Here is a 19,057-nt window from a genome sequence, read left to right on the forward strand (position 1 = left end):
GGTCTGGAGACACTAATCTCCAGAAGAGAGACCACACTTTCAGCAAGAAACATGGAAAGAGTTCCACTAAACCAAAATCTCTGTAACCACTTGGTCATTTGGGGGCCTCTCATACTGGGAAACCATTGGGCAAAGAAAGGAGCTGCCATCCTGGCAGGAATAATTAAGGGAAGTCTCTGTCCCTCTACCACGGGCCAGGCAGGAGTAGGTGTGGAACTCTGGGCAGCTCCAGGTTACTTCCATGCCCAGTGTAACTATGACCTGACAATTCTAGCAAGCACCGCCATGGTAACCAGGGACTCAGACTCCTCGAGGATGAAGGGCCGGGTCACCCTGCCAGGGAACAACCAGTACCAGTGCCACCTAGCCAAAGGTGAGGGGTAGAGGAGGGCTATGAGAAGATCAGTTTCTTCTCCAAACCAGCTGTAGCAGGTGAGGACCGTAACTTGTCCGACCAACCCTCTTCTTGTAAGTTTTCCCATAAACTGTGGTCAATCTCTATCATGGAGACTCTGAATTTGAATGTGCGATGCTAGCCGGCAATGTCTATGCTCCGCCAGGTCCTCTTGGAGTCCTTTTTGTGGTTTTTGTTCACTCCTGGCTTCAGTGTGCTTTTGCTTCCCAGTTCCATTCTTGACACCAACCGTCTTAGGTCAGGCCCTCGAAGCAGGCCCCAGGTGAGGATTTGTGTGCACACGATACAAGGATACTGGCAGGGAATGGTGGGTGCAAGGCAGGACTGGGGAGGATTGCAGGCCAAGGCTCCCAGAGGGTGGCCTCAGCCTGACCCCATGGGCCGTAAGTGTGCTTGGGGCCCTCCCTCCACGCAGCTAAGGCAGCTCCAGAGCCCTGAGGACCATGCCAGAAGGAACCACAGGGCTCGCTTTGAAGCAAAAGCGTACCAAGGCCTGGGCGCACAAGACATGGTAAGAAGGATCGGGGGGGGGGGGGGGGGGTGAGTGTGGGTGGGGCACTGGCATTTTCTGCTACCAGCTTTACTACAGAAATGCTTTTGGAGTCGCTTTGCTCTCACAGTAAGAATGAATTCAGGCCCCAAACAGAGAACCAAGAGGGCACAAGTCTATTTCTACAAAACAGAAGGCACACGTACCCAGCCTTGCCTCTGAGGGCCAGGGTGCACGGGAAGGGGGATACCCAGTCCTGCCCTCCAGAACATCCCCTTTGGCTGTGGAGAGAAGCCACCTGTGGACTTTTTAAACCCCAGGCCAATAAGCCCTCAGGCGGCCTATTAGTACAGGGCAGAAGGGAAGTACGTGACCCTGGAGATTACAGACTGGCAAGGTCCCTTGGAACCCAAGAGGTGAAAAAAATAAATCAAAATAGAAAACTGGCATTGACAAGTTCAAGACACAATTTGCTTCTTCAAATTACACTTCCTTCAGTTTTGCTTGGGCTCGAAGTTGTTTTCAAGCCAGGCAGATTTCCAAGGGTCAAAAGCTGTTTTGAGAGCAACCACATTCATTGGTTAATTTGCTGTCTTTCTTTCAGTACACATTTAGGGAAGGTCTGCTCTATAAACAGACATTGGGCTGAGCACAGGGTTGGTGAAAAATAGGCACTGGCCCTGCCTTTATGGGGTTGATGATGGTTTAGCAGGGAGATAACTGCTAAATGAATAAATACATACACGGTATGGAAGTACAAACGGGGATGAGCGTCTTGAAGGAAAAGTGTGGAATGCCACGAGAGGGAATAGCGGGGTGACCTAAACCTGATTTGTCAGCAAGGACCACCCTGAAGAAGCCGCATGTAAGTTGAGGCCTGAAGGATGAGTGGGAGTTCAACCATAGCAAGAAAGGAGGTTAGGTGTTGGGTGGGGTGGCCCTCCCAGAAAGAAACAGCCTGCACTAAGGCCTGAAGTTGGGAAAGAGAGGGGCTGACCTGAGGATCAAACCAACCAGAGCAAGCAAGAGAAAAAGAAAACACCCCAATTCCCCCAAAGGACCCAAGCAAAAGCTTGAGTGTATTTCTGTGCGAGTGCAGTGGGGGTGGGGTTTCGGGACGGGAATGGGAGCCCCCAAACCCCAAGCTCTGGGTCAGACTTAAATCAGACAGAAATAAAGACAAGGCCGAATAGTCTTGGCTCACAGGGCCCTGCCCGGCCCAGGGGTGCCATGCACACTGCAGTCTCTGTGAAAAGGGCCTCGTAGGATGCATGTTGTGCCCCAGTCATAATGTCAGTTTGGAAACGGAGCTCATGGGAAAGAGGCTCTTTGGAAATCACTGGGGAGAAAAGAAGGGAGAGCTTACCAGTTGAATTTTTATTTTCTGAAGAAGCTGGAGGCAAGTGAGGCAGGACAGCAGAAATCACACACGTGAGATGTGTTGAGAAGAAGAGATTTTTTTCCTACAACGAAAAATATTTGTGAAACTTTCTGCTAGATAGATAATATGGAGTCAAATAGGCAAGGCCCTACCCTCATAAAGCTTGTGGTCTAGTGAGGGAGAAGAGACGTTCATTTTTTTTTTTTTTAATTTTTTTAAATGTTTATTTATTTTTGAGAGACAGAGACAGAGAAGAAGCAGGGGAGGGGCAGAGAGAGAGGGAGACACAGAATCAGAAGCAGGCTCCAGGCTCTGAGCTGTCCGCACAGAGCCCAATATGGGTCTCCAAATCACGAGCTGCAAGATCATGACCTAAGCCAAACTTAAATGCTTAACGAACTGAGCCACCCAGGTGCCCCTAATTTCAATAATATAAAAACAAATATGGAATTGTCATTTGAGCAGCTGCACAAAGGAGAGGCCCATGGCAGATGGGGTGGTTGGGTGTATGTCAGGACAGCTTCCCTGAGGATGTCGGATTCAGGTGAAGATCTAAAGGTTGAGCAAAGGTTATTTCAGTGAAAGGAGTGGAGTAGGGGCAGGGTGAGAACATTCTAGACATTGGAAAGGACATAAGCGAAGGCACTGCTGTGGGACATCTGAGAAAATACAAGAAACCTGGTGACCGGGGCACCGAGAACATAAGAACAAGGAGAAATAATAACAGGGTTTAAGGTAGGAATTAGACTTGGTTTCTAAAAACGTATCCTACATGTTCCTGGAAGATGGAATTGAGAGGGCAGGAGAGCAAGCAGGGAGACCAGGTAGAGAGCTCTCAGAGGGGTACACATGACAGCTCAAGGGGTGATGGACACAGGGCTACAGAGAATGGGATAGGTTCAAAACATATTTAGATGTATATTGGGGAGGAATTTGTGATAGAGTGAACGTGGGGGCTTTATAAGGGATGATAGGGAGAGAGGTGTAAGGTTTCTACCTGGGGAATTGGGATGCTGGGGCCTTTCACCAAGTTAGGGAGCCCTTGAAAAGATCCAGGTACGGGATGGAAGGTCTGATTTTAGACATTTTAGACAGATAAAGTTGGAGTTGCCCTTGAGACTGCCAGGTGGAAGCCACAGGATGAATAGATCTGAACCTCATGGGAGAGGCCTGGAATAGTAATATCAGTTCGGAAGTGACTGGTGTATGAGGGTTATTGAGGACGTGGGTATGAATGAGGCCACATAGGCAGAATATGAAAGTATGAATGTGTACAGAGATGTGGCTTTGTTGGTCAAATATGTTTGAATGTTGAGTTAAATATAATTAAACTGATTTCTTTCCTGCAGGAACTCTTGGGGCAGTGGGGCGCGGGGGGGTAGGGGGTGGACTTTAAAAGGCTAATGAGTGTATTTCTGGAAGGGATAAAAAGGACTAATGAACACTGGGAATCTCTAAATGCAGAGATACCTTGGAGCACCTGGGTGGCTCAGTTGGTTAAGTATCTGACTTCAGCTCAGGTCATGATCTCATAGCTTGTGAGGTCGAGCCCCACCTCAGGCTCTGTGCTGACACTCAGAGCCTGGAGCCTGCTTCAGATCCTGTGTCTCTCCCTCTCTCTCTGACCCTCCCCCGTTCATGCTCTGTCTCTCTCTCTCTCTCTCTCTCTCTCTCTGTCTCAAAAATAAATAAAAACATTAAAAAAAATTAAATGCAGAGATACCTTAATTCAGAGATCCCTGAACTTTTTTGGCCACAGAATCCTCCTATCACAGGGCATCTTACTGATAGAAAGAAAAATCTTTCTGACAGTAGAGTATGGTAACCAGAGCACTATCTTTTTTTTTCCTTTGTGAATAAAACCAATAGTAATACCTCACATTTAAATAGTGTGTCACAGGGGCGCCTGGGTGGCTCAGTCGGTTGGGCGGCCGACTTCGGCTCAGGTCATGATCTCACGGTCCGTGAGTTCGAGCCCCGTGTCAGGCTCTGTGCTGACAGCTCAGAGCCTGGAGCCTGTTTTGGATTCTGTGCCTCCCTCTCTCTGACCCTCCCCCATTCATGCTCTGTCTCTATCTCAAAAATAAATAAACGTTAAAAAAAATTTTTTTAACACTTTTTTAACACACTTGACTAAGTGCTTTCATATCACTTCTTATTCAACTCCCAAAATAAGCCTCTTGGGGTGGTCTCAGGATCCCTACTCACAGATGAGGTTCAGCTACGTTAAATGGCATGCCCAATGCCCAGTGTCTCACAGCTGGTCGGGGAAAGACCTGGAACCAAAGCTGGGACAACCAGGTCACTGAGTCCAACATCATGTTCAGTTTTATGACCTTGGCTGCTCCCACATGAAAACACATGGTCTTTAACAATATTATTAATTTAATAGTTGTGAGGCTGATGCTTGGATCCTCTGAGACTTCATCTGGTAGCTGCAAAGCCTATGCTTCTGATCAGGTTGCTGGCCTGCTTCCTCTTAATAACCTAAGAATGGCTACACTGAGTCAAACCTAAGGTCCGTTGTCAGTGGAAGCACATGATTGTCCTCATGAGGTCAAGTTTAAGGGCCAGAGCCATACCCCAAGCATCCTGGCTTCTCTTTAATAGTCAAGTATGGATCTAATGCCCACGAATTTATCTAAAACTTACAAAAGCCTATTTATTGTCTTAATCTTGTATCACCACTTGAGATAATGAGGTCTCTAAGTTCATCCTTCCTGCTATAAAAGCTTTTGTTAATCTTTTATATGTTGATTGAATATTAGGCTGCTGGAAGAAATAAATTTCTCAAAGAGGGAGGATTATACTTAGAGATAAGACAAGCCAAGACTACTTTCTAACATGAGCACAGGACTCCTCTTTTCATAACATGAAATATATGTTCCTATTAGTGATGTCCTTAAGTGACATCTGGGAATCACTCTTCTGCTCAGCTATTCTCTCAACAGAGAGAATTCTCTCAACTCCTCTTCCTGGCAAAGGTCTGTGCCGGCTATAGTGGGGGAACATAGAACATATTCCCCAATAAGGAATTTTTGCTTTCTTTAATATATAAATTTTTATTGAATTATATATTCAGAAAGGTACGCAAATCATACATTTCACAAAATATGCTCATGTATCCACCACCTACATCAGGAAATAGAACATTATCAGCTCCCCATACCTGGGCCCCCTCCCCTCCTTCCTATCGATAACCAGGGTTCCAACCATGTATCAGTTTCCTATTACTGCTGTAACAAATTAGCACAAACTTAGTGGCTTGAAACAATATTCTCTTATAGCTCTGGAGAACAGAAATCCCAAATCAGTCTCACTGAGCTAAAATCAAGATGTTGGCAGGGCTGACTCCTTCCAGAGGCTCTCTGGAGAGAACATCCTTGTCTTTTCCAGCTTCTGGAGGCCCCCTCTACATTGCCTGACTTATGGCCCTCTTCCTACATTTTCAAAGCCAGCATCATAGCATTTCTTCTCTGACTCTGATCCTTCTGCTTTCCTCTTATTAGGATCCTTATCATTAGATTAGGTCTACTTGGATAATCAAGGTAAATCTCCCTATCTTGAAACCTTTAATTTAATCACAGCTACAAAATCTCTTTTACTATATACACAGTAATATATCCCAGGGTTCAGGGGATTAGGACAGAGATATGTTGGGGGGGGCACTATTTAGCCTACCTCAGACCATAAAACCATAGATTCATTTTTCCTATTTTGAACTTTAAGTAAATAGAATCATGTACCCTTTTAATTATGTCTTTTTTTTTTTTTTTTAGTTTAGTTTATTTATTTTGAGAGAGAGGGCGAGAGAGTGCAAGAGAGGGGAGAGGCAGAGAGAGAGAAGGAGAGAGAGAATCTCAAGCAGACTCCACACTGCCAGCATGGAGCCCAATGCAGGGCTCAAACCCATGAACCGTGAGACCACGACCTGAGCCAAAATCAAGATGCTTAACCAACTGAGCCACACAGGCGCCCCTTTAATGATGTCTTTTGATTTCAAAAAGTTTTAAGTTTTAGAGTAGTCTAATTTATCAGTCTTAGTGCTTTTGTGTCTCTTGAAAGAAATATTTGCCTACCTACCCCAAATAATGAAGATACTCTATGTTTCCTCTAGTTGCTATATTATTTTACCTATGGCATTAAAACCTACAATCCATCTAGAATTGTTTTTTGTGAATGGTGTGAGCTCATTATTGAGGTTCATTTTGCCTCATATGAATCTATATGGATTCTCATATGATCCAGTATGATTTTGAAAAGACTGCTTTCCCCTCCTGGTCTGAATTACCATTTTTATCTTGAACATCTGTTTAGCACCATACCACACTATCTCAATCACTGTAGTTTTAAATAAAACTAGATAACCACTGGTATAAGTTATCCAACTTTGTCATTCAATATTATCTTGGCCCTTCCTGGCCTTCTGCACTGTCATATACATTTTAAAATCCGTTTATCAATTTCTGGGAATTTGGGGCTGCACTGAATCTGTACATTATGTGGGAGAGCATGTTTATAATACCTAGTCCCCTAGTCCTTGAACATTTATTTGGGTCTTCTTTAACTTAGTTCAATGACTTGTTATTCTTTTTGCATGAAGGTGGTTGTACATCTTCCACTGACTTTTAGGTGTTTAATATTTTTTTTATTTTTTTATTGTTTATTTATTTTTGAAAATGAGAGAGACAGAGCACAAGCAGGGGAGGGGAAGAGACAGAGGGAGACACAGAATCCAAAGCAGGCTTCAGGCCCTGAACTATCAGCACAGAGCCCGACACGGGACTTGAACCCACAGACTGTAAGATCATGACCAGAGCCAAAGTGGGATGCACAACCAACTGAGCCACCCAGGTGCCCCTGTTGTTATTATAATGACATATTATCATTTAAAATTTTTATTTTCTGATTTATTTTTAGTACATAGAATATAATTGATTTTTTATATTGATCTTGCATTCAGCTACCTGGCTAAGTTCATTTGCTAATTTATTTAGTATGTAGGTTCTTTTGGATCTTCTCTCTATAGCTATGTCTATATAAATAATATGTTTTACATACATACTCATATATATTTCTGTATATTATCCATGATGCTGATGAATAATGGCAGTTTTCTTTCTTTCTTTCTCTTTCTCACACCAATTTCTTTTTCTTGCCTTATTGCATTAGCTGTGCGCCTCCAGTCTAATTCTGAATAGGTGTGATAACAGACATCTTTGTCTCATTTCCAAATTAGGGGGATTATGATGTTTGCTGTAGGATTATTTAGAGATGCCCTTTATAGGAGGCAGGAAATTCTTTATATTTCTAGTTTGCTAAGAATTTATTTTTAATCATAAATGAATATTGAATTTTTTAAATGTTTTTTCTGTATCTTTTTGAGACAATCATAAGGTTTTCCCTTTTATTCTGTTCATGTGATTAATTACATTGAGCTATCTTGATTTTTTATTTTGAAATAATTTTACACTTATGGAAGAGTTGCAAAAATAATAGAGTTTCCATATATCCTTCACCCAACTTCCCTAATGCTCATTTTATATAACCATAGGACAATTGTCAAAACTTAAATAATATTGGTACAATACTTTTAATTATACTATATACTTAGTTGGATTTTACTTGTTTTTCCACTAATGTTCTTTTTCTATTTCACAATGCCATGTTGCATTTTGTGGCATCTCATTAGTCTGCTCTAATCTTTGACAGTTCCTCAGTCCTTCCTTGTTTTTCACAACTTTGACACTTTTGAAGAGAATTGGTCAGGTATTTTGTTAGACTATCCTTTATTTTTATTTTTTTTTAATTTTTTAATGTTTATTTATTTTTGACACAGAGAGAGAGACAGAGCATGAGCAGGGGAGAGGACAGAGAGAGAGAAGGAGACACAGAACCAGAAGCAGGCTCCAGGCTCTGCGTGGTCAGCACAGAGCCCGACGCGGGGCTCGAACTCACAGACGGTGAGATCATGACCTGAGCTGAAGTTGGGTGCTCAACTGACTGAGCCACCCAGGCGCCCCTTGTTAGACTATCCTTTAATTTAGGTTTGTCTGATGTCTTCTCAGGGTTAGACTGAAGACTTTCATTTTTTAGCAAATATACAACAGAGGTGATATGCTCTTTCCAGTGTACGACCCCAGGGGATGCATGATATGTCTTCTTACTGGCGATGGTAACCTCGATCACTTGGTTAAAGTGGTATCTGCCAGTGTTCATTGAATTTTAAACGTTAAACCTTCCTTATATTTTCAGAATAAACTCAAATTGGTTACATTTTTTCACATATTTTAGGCTAATATTTTGAAAGAATGTTTGTTTCTATGCTTATAACAAAGTTTGGACTGTAATTTTCCTTTTCTGAAGATCTTTGTCAGGATTTAAGGTTAAGTTGGCTTCATAAAACAAGGTAGTAATTGTTACCTCTTTATTCTCTAGGAGAGTTTATGGTTTATGTAAGATTGTTGCTATTTCTTCCCTAAATTCTTGAAGAAATCACTAATGAAGTTATGTGGGGCTGGAGTTTTCCTTGAGGAAGGAAAGGTTTTAAATTATAGATTTGATATATATAGGACTAGTTAGATTTCTATTTACCCTTGTCTCAGGTTTACTAGTCTCCTTTTTCACAATTATTTATTGTTGAGAGACAAAGAGAGACACAGAGCAAGCAAGGGAGGGGCAGAGAGAGAGGGAGACACAGAATCTGAAATAGGCTCCAGGCTCTGAGCTGTGAGCACAGAGCCTGACGCGGGGCTCAAACTCACGGACCGCGAGATCATGACCTGAGCCGAAGTCGGACGCTTAACCGACTGAGCCACCCAGGCGCCCCACTAGTGTCCTTTTTCACATTTATTTATTGTTGAGAGACAAAGAGAGACAGAGCGCAAGCAGGGGAGGGGCAGAGAGAGAGGGAGACACAGAATCCGAAACAGGCTCCAAGCTCTGAGCTGTCAGCACAGAGCCTGACGTGGGGCTCGAACCCACAAAGCATGAGATCATGACCTGAGCCGAAGCTGGACACTCAACTGACTGAGCCACCCAGGCACCCTAAAGTGTCCTTTTTGAAGAATTTATTTCCTATTTTCAAATGTGTTGGCAGAAAACTTTTCAAAATATCCTCATAGTCTTTTTTTTTTTTGGCGGGCTTCATGCCCAACATGGGGCTCAAACTCAGGACTCCCGAGATCAAGAGTTGGCATACTCCACCAATTGAGACTGCCATGTGCCCCTCCTCGGATTCTCTTGTAAATGTATTACTGTGGCAAGGTGCTCTTTTTCATTCCTGATATTGATACTTTGTTTCCCACTTTTTTCTCAACTATTCTTGGTAGAGGTTTATCAATATTAATTGATCTTTTTGTAGAACCAACTTTTGGGTTTGTTGATTCTCTCATTGTACATTTGTTTACTATTTCATTAATTTTCTGCTTTTATCTTTCTTATGTTTCTACTTCCTTGGGTTTAATTAGCTGGGTTCCCCCTTCCCCCTCCATTTCTTGAGATAGATTCTTATATAACTGATTTTTAGCTTTTCTTCACCATTTGCGTTTAAAGCTACAAATTGCCGTCTCTACCCAAGCACAGCTTGAACCGGGTCCCACCTGTTCTGATATATTTTTATTATCATTTAGTCAAAATGTTTTTTCTCATTTTTCTTTGACCCACAGATTATTTAGAAGTTTATTTTCTGAAATTGTGAGGATCTTTCTAGGTATTTCTTGCTATTGATTTCTAGCTGACTTTTACTCTGGTCATAGATACATAAATCGTCCCAAAGAAAACAAATGGAAAAAACACTTACCATTCATTTTACGAGGGCAGTTTAACCTTAATACCAAAACCTGACAAAGATAGTATAAGGGGGGGTGGGGAGGGAAGGAAAGGAAAAGATTATTTAAATCTTCTGAGATTTGTTTATGGATCAGCATACAGCCAATTTTGGTAAATGTACCATGTGTAATCAAAACTTTAAAAGTGTATCCTGCAGTTGTGTGCAGTATTCTATACATAATAAGTAGATCACATATGCATTTGTTAATTGTATTATTCAAATTCTTTACATCCCTATAGTTGGTTTTTGTTTTCTGCTGCTTCTTCTAAAAGTTAACGAGAGAAGTGAAAGGTGTATTAAAATGTGCCATTTTAGGGGCGCCTGGCTGGCTCAGTCAGTAGAGCATGTGACTCTTGATCTCAGGGTCATGGTTTTGAGCCCCACAGTGGGCATGGAGATTACTTAAAAAAAAAAAAAATCTTTTATTTAAAAAGTTCCATTTCTCCTTTTAGTTCTGTCAATTATTACATTATAAAATTTGAGGATGTGTTATTAGGTACAATTAAGAATTGCTATATCCTTCAGATGGACTGACATTTTTATCCTTATGAAATGTACTACTTTATTTCTTGTAAAGCTTCTTGCCTTAAACAGTGTCTGATTTTAGTATAAACATACCAGTTTTCTTTTAGTTAGAAATATATTTCTTCCTCCTTTTACTTTTATTCTTTCTGTATGCTTATATTTGGGTGTAGGGGTATGTTTATTTTTAATCCAGTCTCACAATGTTTATCTTTTAATTAGAACTCTTAGTTTACATTTAATACACTTACTGACATATTTGGATATAAATCTTTGATGTTTTTTCTCAAAAAAAATTTTTTAATGTTTATTTATTTTTGAGAGGGGGAAGGGCAGAGAGAAAGGGAGACACAGAATCTGAAACAGGCTCCAGGCTCTGTGCCGCTCGAACTCACGAACGAGGAGATCGTGACCTGAGCCAAAGTCGGGTGCTTAACCAACTGAGCCACTCAGGTGTCCCAAATCTACCATGTTTTTATTTTTTAGTTGTTACAATTGTTCTGTTTTCTTTTCCCCTTTCTTAACTTCTTTGGAATAAAATATTTATTATTATTATTTCATTTCCCTCTTCTATGAACTAGTCATTGATTCTTTTATTATGTTTATTGGTTAGCCTCGAGCTAAAGATTACAACATGCATCCTTGACTTATTAAAGTCCAATTAGTATTTTTTTTCAATTCATGGATAAGGACATTGGAATACTTTAACTCCTTTTTCCACTTACATTTTGTGTATTGTTACATATTTTAATTCAACATATATTCTATACATATATATTTATACAGTCAATAGTAATTTAGATTCCCTCATATGTCTACTCTTTACAGTGCTCTTTATCCCCTTCTTCATCTTCTTGCTTCCATTTGGAATTCTTTCCTTCTACCTGAAAAACTAGTTTTCCCACTAGTGTCTGTCAGCAAGCTCTAAATCATTTCAGTTGTTTGGCTGGTAATGTCTTTTTTTCGCTTTCATTTTCGAATGATTTGCTTTCATTTTTGAACGATACTTTCTCTGGGTATAGAATTTTTAGGTTAGTAGATATTTTCCTTTAGCCTTTGATTTTTGTTTATCCTTTTGAATATAAACTATTGACCACTATTTACCAATATTTACAATAAAGTAAACAATATATAGTTGGATAACATTCTGATGATTGTTTTTCCTGGTTTCTGCTGAACCAGGAACTCAAATACTGAGAAGATTGAGCCTGCATGTAAGGAATGAGCTGGGGTAAAGAAAACACATGCAGGTCAAGAATTTACAATACGGAATTTTGTCCCCCCATTTATTCCAGCAGGTGCTAAACTGTCAACATTTCTAACTATCTGATTATGATTACGTTTCCATGAACAAAGTCTTAGACATTCCATAAATTGTGACCTTTTAGTCAATATCGCAGAGATTTCAACCTCTTGCAAAGGAATGATTCACCAGAAGGAAACTTTAAATGTCCACGTAACTAAGTTTTGCTTACCTAATTTAAACACACCAGGACTTGTCTAGTTTTCTCATGTGGGTGGGGAGGTTGTTGGTAATGCTAAAATTTTTCTTTCAGGGATCTTGCAAATAAAGTTGCATTTATATGACTATAGATATGGATATGGATTCTGATATGGCTACTTTTAAATTGTCCAATTTAAATTGTTTACAGTATATTTAAATTGTCCAATTAATTATGAAATTTTAAAAGTTAAGGCCTGTTCAGGAAAAATTTCAATTTACTTTAAGTGATTTATATCTTAGGTTGCTGAAAATGACGGCATCCCAGAAACATGGGCTTATCCATGGTCATGAAATTCTGCTTTTGTTTGGGTGAATGTTTTTTTTACAAAGAAAACTATTTATGTATGTATTTTTATGTATACACTCACACACACAAAAAAAAACCCAAATAAACAAAAAGCCCAGAATGGTCCTTAGGCATGTAGGAATTAAACACAAATTCTGGTTGAGTACCAACTATGAAGATTTCCCCCAGCATTAAGAAAAGGTGCTCTCTAATGCAGGGGAATAATATACCATGGTCTCAAATATTCTTTTCTGATAAAGGAAGCAACTATAGAAAGCTTTTATTTATTCAAAGTAACCAGTGCTAGAGATGCAAAAAATCCCTAACAACTCCCCCAAATGATATATCATTGAGCTTCATCTTCTAGACAAGAATGACAAGTTAATCTCTCTTCATAAAAAAGAATTACAATTTGGGGTGCCTGGGTGGCTCAGTCGGTTAAGCGTGGACTCTTGATTTTGACTTGGGTCATGATCCCACAGTTCGTGAGATCAAGCCCTGCGTTGGGCTCTGCACTGATAGTGAGGGGCCTGCTTGGGATTCCCTCTCTGCTCTTCCCCCACTCGTTCTCTCTCTCTCTGTCTCAAAAGAAATGAACTTTAAAATAAAGAACACGCAATTATAATTTGAAGACGCTTCATAGTTGCCTCCTTTGCCAATGCCGACTCTGCCTCTTCTGAACTTTTCCATTTCATGAGAAATGTGAATTCTCCACTGCTGTCTGCAGCACCAATTATTTGTTCAGGATCAAGACCTCTGGCAAAGCCTGTTGGTTTATCAGCAGCATCTCTTTTCTTCTTGGATTTGCCATCATCAGATTCACTGTCGGATAAAGAGTCTTTTTTTGTACCGTCTTTTTCTTTACCAGCTTTTTGAGAATTAGGAAATGCTTCAATTAACTCTGGACGATCTAAAGTTTCTTCAAGCTCCCAAGTATTGTCAACATCTGTAAATCCCTTCCACTTCAGGAAATACTCTATCTTCCCATTTACTACTTTCTCCACCACAAATTCTTCCGGCTCTGCCTCTTCTACTTTACTCTTTCCTTTCTGTTTCTTTCCCACTTTTTGCAATGTAGTTGTATTAGAGGCCATTTTTTTATTGCAGGCGTTCAGGGCTATTTTTCACCGCCTCTAGGCTGCTTTAGGTCTCATGTCTGCAGCGTCGCTGGCCCTGTGCTCCTCAAACTCCAGCCACATCCTTTTTTTTGGCCTTTTAAAGATATCATTTCATTATTTTTTGGCTTCCATTGTTTTTATTGAAAATTTGGCTGTCTTATTTTGTGCCCCTGAACAAAATGTGTTTTATTATTTTTTTATACTAACTGCATTTATAGTTTTTGTCTTTAGTTGTTTGTTACCTATTTTACAATGATGGGTCTAGTTGTAACTTTCTTTGTATTTATCTGTGCCTCTATGTCTTTTATCAGTTTTTAAGTCCTTAGATTATTTGCTCTTCAAATATTGTTTATGCTACACAGTCTCTCTCCTTTTCTTCTAGGACTCTAATTACACAAATGTCTACACCGAACCCCATATATCTCCCAGTCTTTCTTTTTGGTATTTCTTAAAAATTTTATCCTGCTGTAATTGTAGTGAAGTCCACATATTTTTTTCTAGTCTATATTCAAGTTCATGAATCATCTCTTCAGTTGAGTCTAATCTGCTTTGAAATCTTTCCTCTGAGTTCTTAATTTCAATCCTAGAATTTTTATTAGATTATTCTTAAAATATATTCAACATATCTGTTTAAATTACATTTTTTTTCTTTTGGTTTTCAGTCATTTGTTCCTAGCTCCTGTTATGCCTGGTTTTGTTGTTATTGTTATCATCTATTTGTTTAATGCCAGATACCATATGAAAAATGTAGCGATAATTTGAGAGCCTGGATGATGTCATATTCCTCCGAAGAGGATTTGCTTTGCTTCTGGCAGGCAGTTAGCAAGGAGTATAACTTCTTAGTCTAATCGGAGATTGGTTTGATTCAGATCTGCGTTACAGTCTCTGTGAGTGCTCGTCTATTTTCGGGCTAGCTTTATTACCAGGGTGTAGTCCCTCAAGGTTCCCAGCTGAAGACTGGGCTGTTTACCAGGTCCCCTCCTTTTGGAAAGCTCTGAATCCCAATTTTTGTCTCCTTACCCCTGTAAGACTGCCAACAGTCCTGTTCAGCTGCTCAGCTTCTCTGTACTTATTCAGAATCATCAAATGTCTCTTGGGAGAAAGTAGCTGCATATATTAAGCTGCTCACCTCTCTTTATTTCCTTTTTCTCTAATACCTTAGACTCTGTCTTATATGTCTCCAATGCTTTCAAATAGATGTTTCTCACTTTTAATAAAATCTAGGGGTGCCTTGGTAGCTCAGTTGGTTAATCTTAAGTCCAATGTCAGCTCAGGTCATGATCTCCCGGTTTGTCAGTTCGAGCCTTGCATCAGGGTCTCTGCTGTCAGCGCAGAGCTCACTTCAGATCCTCTGTCCTCTCTCTGCGCGCCCCCCCGCCCCACAACTCGTGCTCTCTCTCTCAAAAATGAATAAACATTTAAAAACAAAATCTAGGTTTTTCTAGTTGTTCTCATGTGGAGCATTGATCTGATACAAGCTAGTCCATAATAACTAGAAGCAGAAGTCTTCCCCTAATGGGTTTATAACTAGTACTGCTCCATATTATCATCCTTGGTTCCTGTCCTTGAGGAAATTTGCTTCAGTCCTGGTTGCTATAATGAAAAATATCAGGACAACAACAAGAAAAAAAAATTGATGCCTTCGATTTTGAATATTATTTTTTCAAATACATCTTCTAACATCAACAATAATAACTGACAATTATTGGGCGTTTGTTTTGGGCTAGGAAATGTCCTAGTATGTTACATGTATGAATTCATTTAATGGGATACAGTGAGAGACCAGTGCTATCCATATTCATCAATCATAGAATTTGACCAAGGGGGGATCTGGGTAAAAGATGACATATAATTCACAAACACAACACAACAATTCAACAAACACAGCCAAGGACCAACTAAGAAAAAAGTTTAGATGTTATCTAGGCTATCAGATGACAGGGAATGCACACACAAAAAGGTAAGGTACAAGCCTCAAACTATTTCCCCACTAGTCTTTTTCTAGTGGGAAATACTAACAAAGTTAGTTTATAGCAAAAGACTAATAATGAACAAACATATTTTCCACTTGTGTGCTCCCTGGTGGAGGTGATAGGGAAGAAGTAACAGGAGAAGAGAGAACAACCAAGATCTTATGTCAACTGTCCCTGGGTGTCAAGAATCAGTTTTATTTGCATTCAATAGACATCAAGTAATTGCAGGTTTAGGTCACAGAAATGATTTGGGTGACCAATATAAGAATGGGATGGTGGTGATAGGGTATTAATGGCCCAAGACCCTGCCAAGGAGAAGTGAAAGGGATATTTAGGCTATTTGCCCAAAAACCAGAAATGTACACCCAATACCGTGTTCTGGCATGGCAGAACATGGCAACCTCACTCCCAACTTCAGCTCTCAGCCAGACACCCTCTAGGGCCTAGCACTCCTCACCCTTTTGTATCCTTGAGCCTAGGTGATAAACAGTATGGGCCTCCTTCCTGCTGTTGGATGAAATTCTATTTAGCGTCCTCTGCACTCCAAAGAATTTTATTTCCACCATTGGAAGCAGCCTGAGGTGGGTAACACAGAAGTTGTAGAATAAGTCTCCCTTGGTTCAAGTTGTGGCTCTTACTGTCACTTAGGTGACTTTGGGAAAATTATTTAACCTCTCTGAGCCTCAATGTCCTCGTTGTGAAATGGAGATGATAATAATAATCAAGATGATATGGGATAATGCTAGTGAAGTGCTTGGCCAAAACCAGGCCAAACCAAAACAAAACAAAACAAAAGCAAAATAAAGGTTAGGTATGGCCATTATTTAACTTAATTTAGGGTCCTGGAGTGGGTAGGAAGGTCTTAGACTATTGTCATAGGATTCCTCATTTGAGAGGCAGCCTCGGAGTGTTGTGGGAGGGGAAGAAGTGGAAAACAGGAGGTTCCTTGGTTCTATGGGGCAGCAGGAGTTTACTCCAACAGCGATGGTGCTCCTAAGGCTGGTTTCCAGACTTTTGTGGGGAAATGTTGCACAAATGTATGAATATGGGAAGCCATTAGCCAGGTTTCCTATTTTCACTTCTCCCTCAGAAGAAATTGGTTCTATTTTAGAGACATCACAGGTCTCATCTTCCCTTCACCGCCACCCCCCACCCCCCCAGGAACACTGAGGCTCCCATGGCCTTAGGTTGATCATAAATAGATGATGCCTCCTACCCTTGTGGTCAGAAGTGCTGCTTCAGGGAGCTCAGGGGTCTCTCACTCACCAAAATCTCTCCTCAGTAAAGTATTAAACATCAATTATTTAGTTCTTAACGTGAACTGAATTAACGTGTCATTTACCCAAGCGTATTTGCATTTTATGCCTACTCTTGCTCCGGAATGAAAGCCCAGAAACAACAGTAAGAAAAGGAGATCTAGAACAGCCATCTTACAGACGTCAGAAGACGCCACCCCCCCCTCCCATCCCCAGTTTCGGTTCTCATTAGCTGTGTGGCTTTAGGTCATTTCTTTTTTCTCTATTGTCCTTGACATCCTCATTAAAGGGTCTCAAAGTTCCTTCCAGCTCTAAAAACCGTATTTGTTTGAGTGGTATTATTTGGAGGACCTAAAGCCAGCCCAGAAATCACCCACAGGCATATACAGTCACCCTATACCCAACCTGACCCAGGAAGCTTTGAACACAGTCAGTGTGCCCTCTCACCCACCATGCCCCAGCCCCATGTGAGTCTTCCCCACTCCCCTTACCTTCCCCTGGGGACAGGGCCTCGCCTAAGCTGGGCTCTGAGGGTGGTGGTAACCAGCCCCCACTCCAGCCTGGCTATGCAGTCCCCTCCCCCTCCCAATCCCCATTTCCTGTCTAGCAGATTTACAACACAGTTCAAAGAAGGAAGGATGATATAACAGCTTTCCTGCTATGCTCCCTCTCCCAACTGACTTAGTCTAACTGGCACAGGGCCAAGTGGTTTTGTTCTCCATAGCCTCCCATAAGTAAAAATACTCCAGGCCCCAGCCCTCCTGCCTGTGACATGGCGTCAGCTCCCAAACCCACTGGTCAGGCTTTCGTTCGTGGGCGGGAAGGAGGCAGCCCTGTGCAGTGCTGGAGTCTAATTAAGTGCTGAGGAAATAAACCATGGGCTTCAATTTTAGTTCTGAAAATAGCTATGGCCTAGGACTCCTCTCTCTGGCCTGAGCTGAGAGACTTCTCCCGCTGCTTATTCTCCTGTGGCTGGGCTTCAGGGTTTGCAAAGGGAACCTAGGTGCTGGAGGAGAGGACAAGGGTCCGAGGAGCAGAGGCAGCCCTTGGAGGCCCAGGGGTTTAGAAGTCAGTGGGAGAAGCATACGTCAGGGAAAAGGGGATTCGAGCCCAGGGGCATAGACTATTTATTCCATACCCTCCATCCCTACTTTGCATCCTAGTCCCTGCCTCTAGAATGTGCTGATGCTCAGGCTGCAGGGAATCCAGAAGTTCTGGGTCCCACTGTATGTACCTCCGGAGCCCCATGTGGCTAAGAATGCTAAGCTCTGGCCAATGTTGAGGTAATTCTCTAGGCAGATCATAGAATACACATCACAATTTCGCGTATAATCAATCCTCTTGGGCAATGAGAATGAGGAAAAACATCAACAAATGGATATGTGGAAATAAAAGCTTCTGCAAATCAACTGAATGTCCAACTGGCTCAGTTAGCCTGGATCCTGAGCATCTTCCTGTCTGCCTCTCTGCCTGGGAGGAGAGAATCAGCCTGCTGAGGGAGATAGGCCACCCACATGAGTCCAGATGAAGACGGGCAGGCCATGTGAACTAATGCAAAGTCCAGAGGGGTCACCAGCTTTGCCATTTGGTCATTCACCACATCCTAGCTCTTCTCACACTATATGGTCATTAGCTGTCGTCTCCACATTAGACCATGGACATGGGCTCTGTATTCTTTCCTTCCTTCCCCCACTACCCAGCGCACAGTAGGTATCTCATTTAAGATGCTTTTGTTCAGCCTCCCTTTTCAATGGTCAGGACTGAGCTCACTCCATATTGTCATGAATACTGTTACTTCAGCACCGAAGGGGCAGGGCACGAAGCCACGGTCAAGAACAAGGTAAATGAGTTCAGTGAACAAGTTTACCTCATCTGCCTGGCTGACCAGAGGGGACCGCAGAACTTGGGGGAGGTCTCTAACATCAGTGGTGGCTTTGAAGAGAAACATCACATGTGCCTGAAACCAAGCCAGTGCTCACTGCTTCTAGAAAATAGTTGGAATAAAAAGGAAGGAGAATTTCAAAGGAAATCGAACTCAGAGGGCAGGAGTGAGGGCTCTTAGCTGCCACTCTTCTGTGAGAGGATTTCCATCAGGGCAAAAAATGCAGAGCAAGTGGTTCCCTGTCCAGAAGCCCCTTCAGCTCCTTCTGGGAGCTATCTTCAGATTTCTTTTGTCTCTTCAGATCCATTCAGTCACTCCATCAATGTGTTCTGAGCAGCTGCCATGGCTGCGTGTAGTAGGTGTCGTGGGGGCACTGCCAGCCCCATGAGTAATTACAAT

At 41.5% G+C, this 19,057-nt stretch overlaps 1 protein-coding gene and 1 long non-coding RNA gene across 3 annotated transcripts; one reads left to right on the top strand and one right to left on the bottom strand.

The window, feature by feature from the left end:
- Positions 1-282: 282 nt before the first annotated feature.
- LOC109263509 (uncharacterized) lies at positions 283-17,192 on the top strand. The gene is made up of 3 exons (XR_002078253.2): positions 283-432; positions 831-926; positions 16,909-17,192. It is a non-coding gene; the product is annotated as an uncharacterized LOC109263509 (long non-coding RNA).
- On the bottom strand, positions 12,776-13,991 carry LOC109263508 (chromobox protein homolog 3-like). Of its 2 annotated transcripts, none has more exons than XM_019443032.2 (2): positions 13,064-13,991; positions 12,776-12,858 (listed from the first exon to the last, which is right to left on the bottom strand). In XM_019443032.2, the coding sequence occupies exons 1-2, from the start codon at positions 13,521-13,523 to the stop codon at positions 12,776-12,778; spliced, it is 543 nt and encodes a 180-aa protein (XP_019298577.2). In that variant the 5' UTR covers positions 13,524-13,991. The 2 variants fall into 2 exon arrangements, with proteins under 2 accessions (XP_019298577.2, XP_053760575.1); XM_053904600.1 differs by lacking the exon at positions 12,776-12,858 and having other exon boundaries at positions 13,163-13,318; positions 13,374-13,991.
- Positions 17,193-19,057: the final 1,865 nt, after the last annotated feature.

The sequence above is a fragment of the Panthera pardus genome, unplaced genomic scaffold (genome assembly GCF_024362965.1).
Source record: "Panthera pardus isolate Hobbes unplaced genomic scaffold, ASM2436296v1 HiC_scaffold_17, whole genome shotgun sequence".
Classification (NCBI taxonomy): Eukaryota; Metazoa; Chordata; class Mammalia; order Carnivora; family Felidae; genus Panthera; species Panthera pardus.

Bases quoted from the DNA above. Each gene is read 5' to 3' on its own strand.
- LOC109263508 (XM_019443032.2), bottom strand. From the start codon at position 13,523: ATGGCCTCTAATACAACTACATTGCAAAAAGTGGGAAAGAAACAGAAA. The intron at 12,859-13,063 runs GTCTTCAAATTA...TAACCGACTGAG, and splicing joins AAAGGAGGCAACTATGAAGC to CCACCCAGGCACCCCAAATT.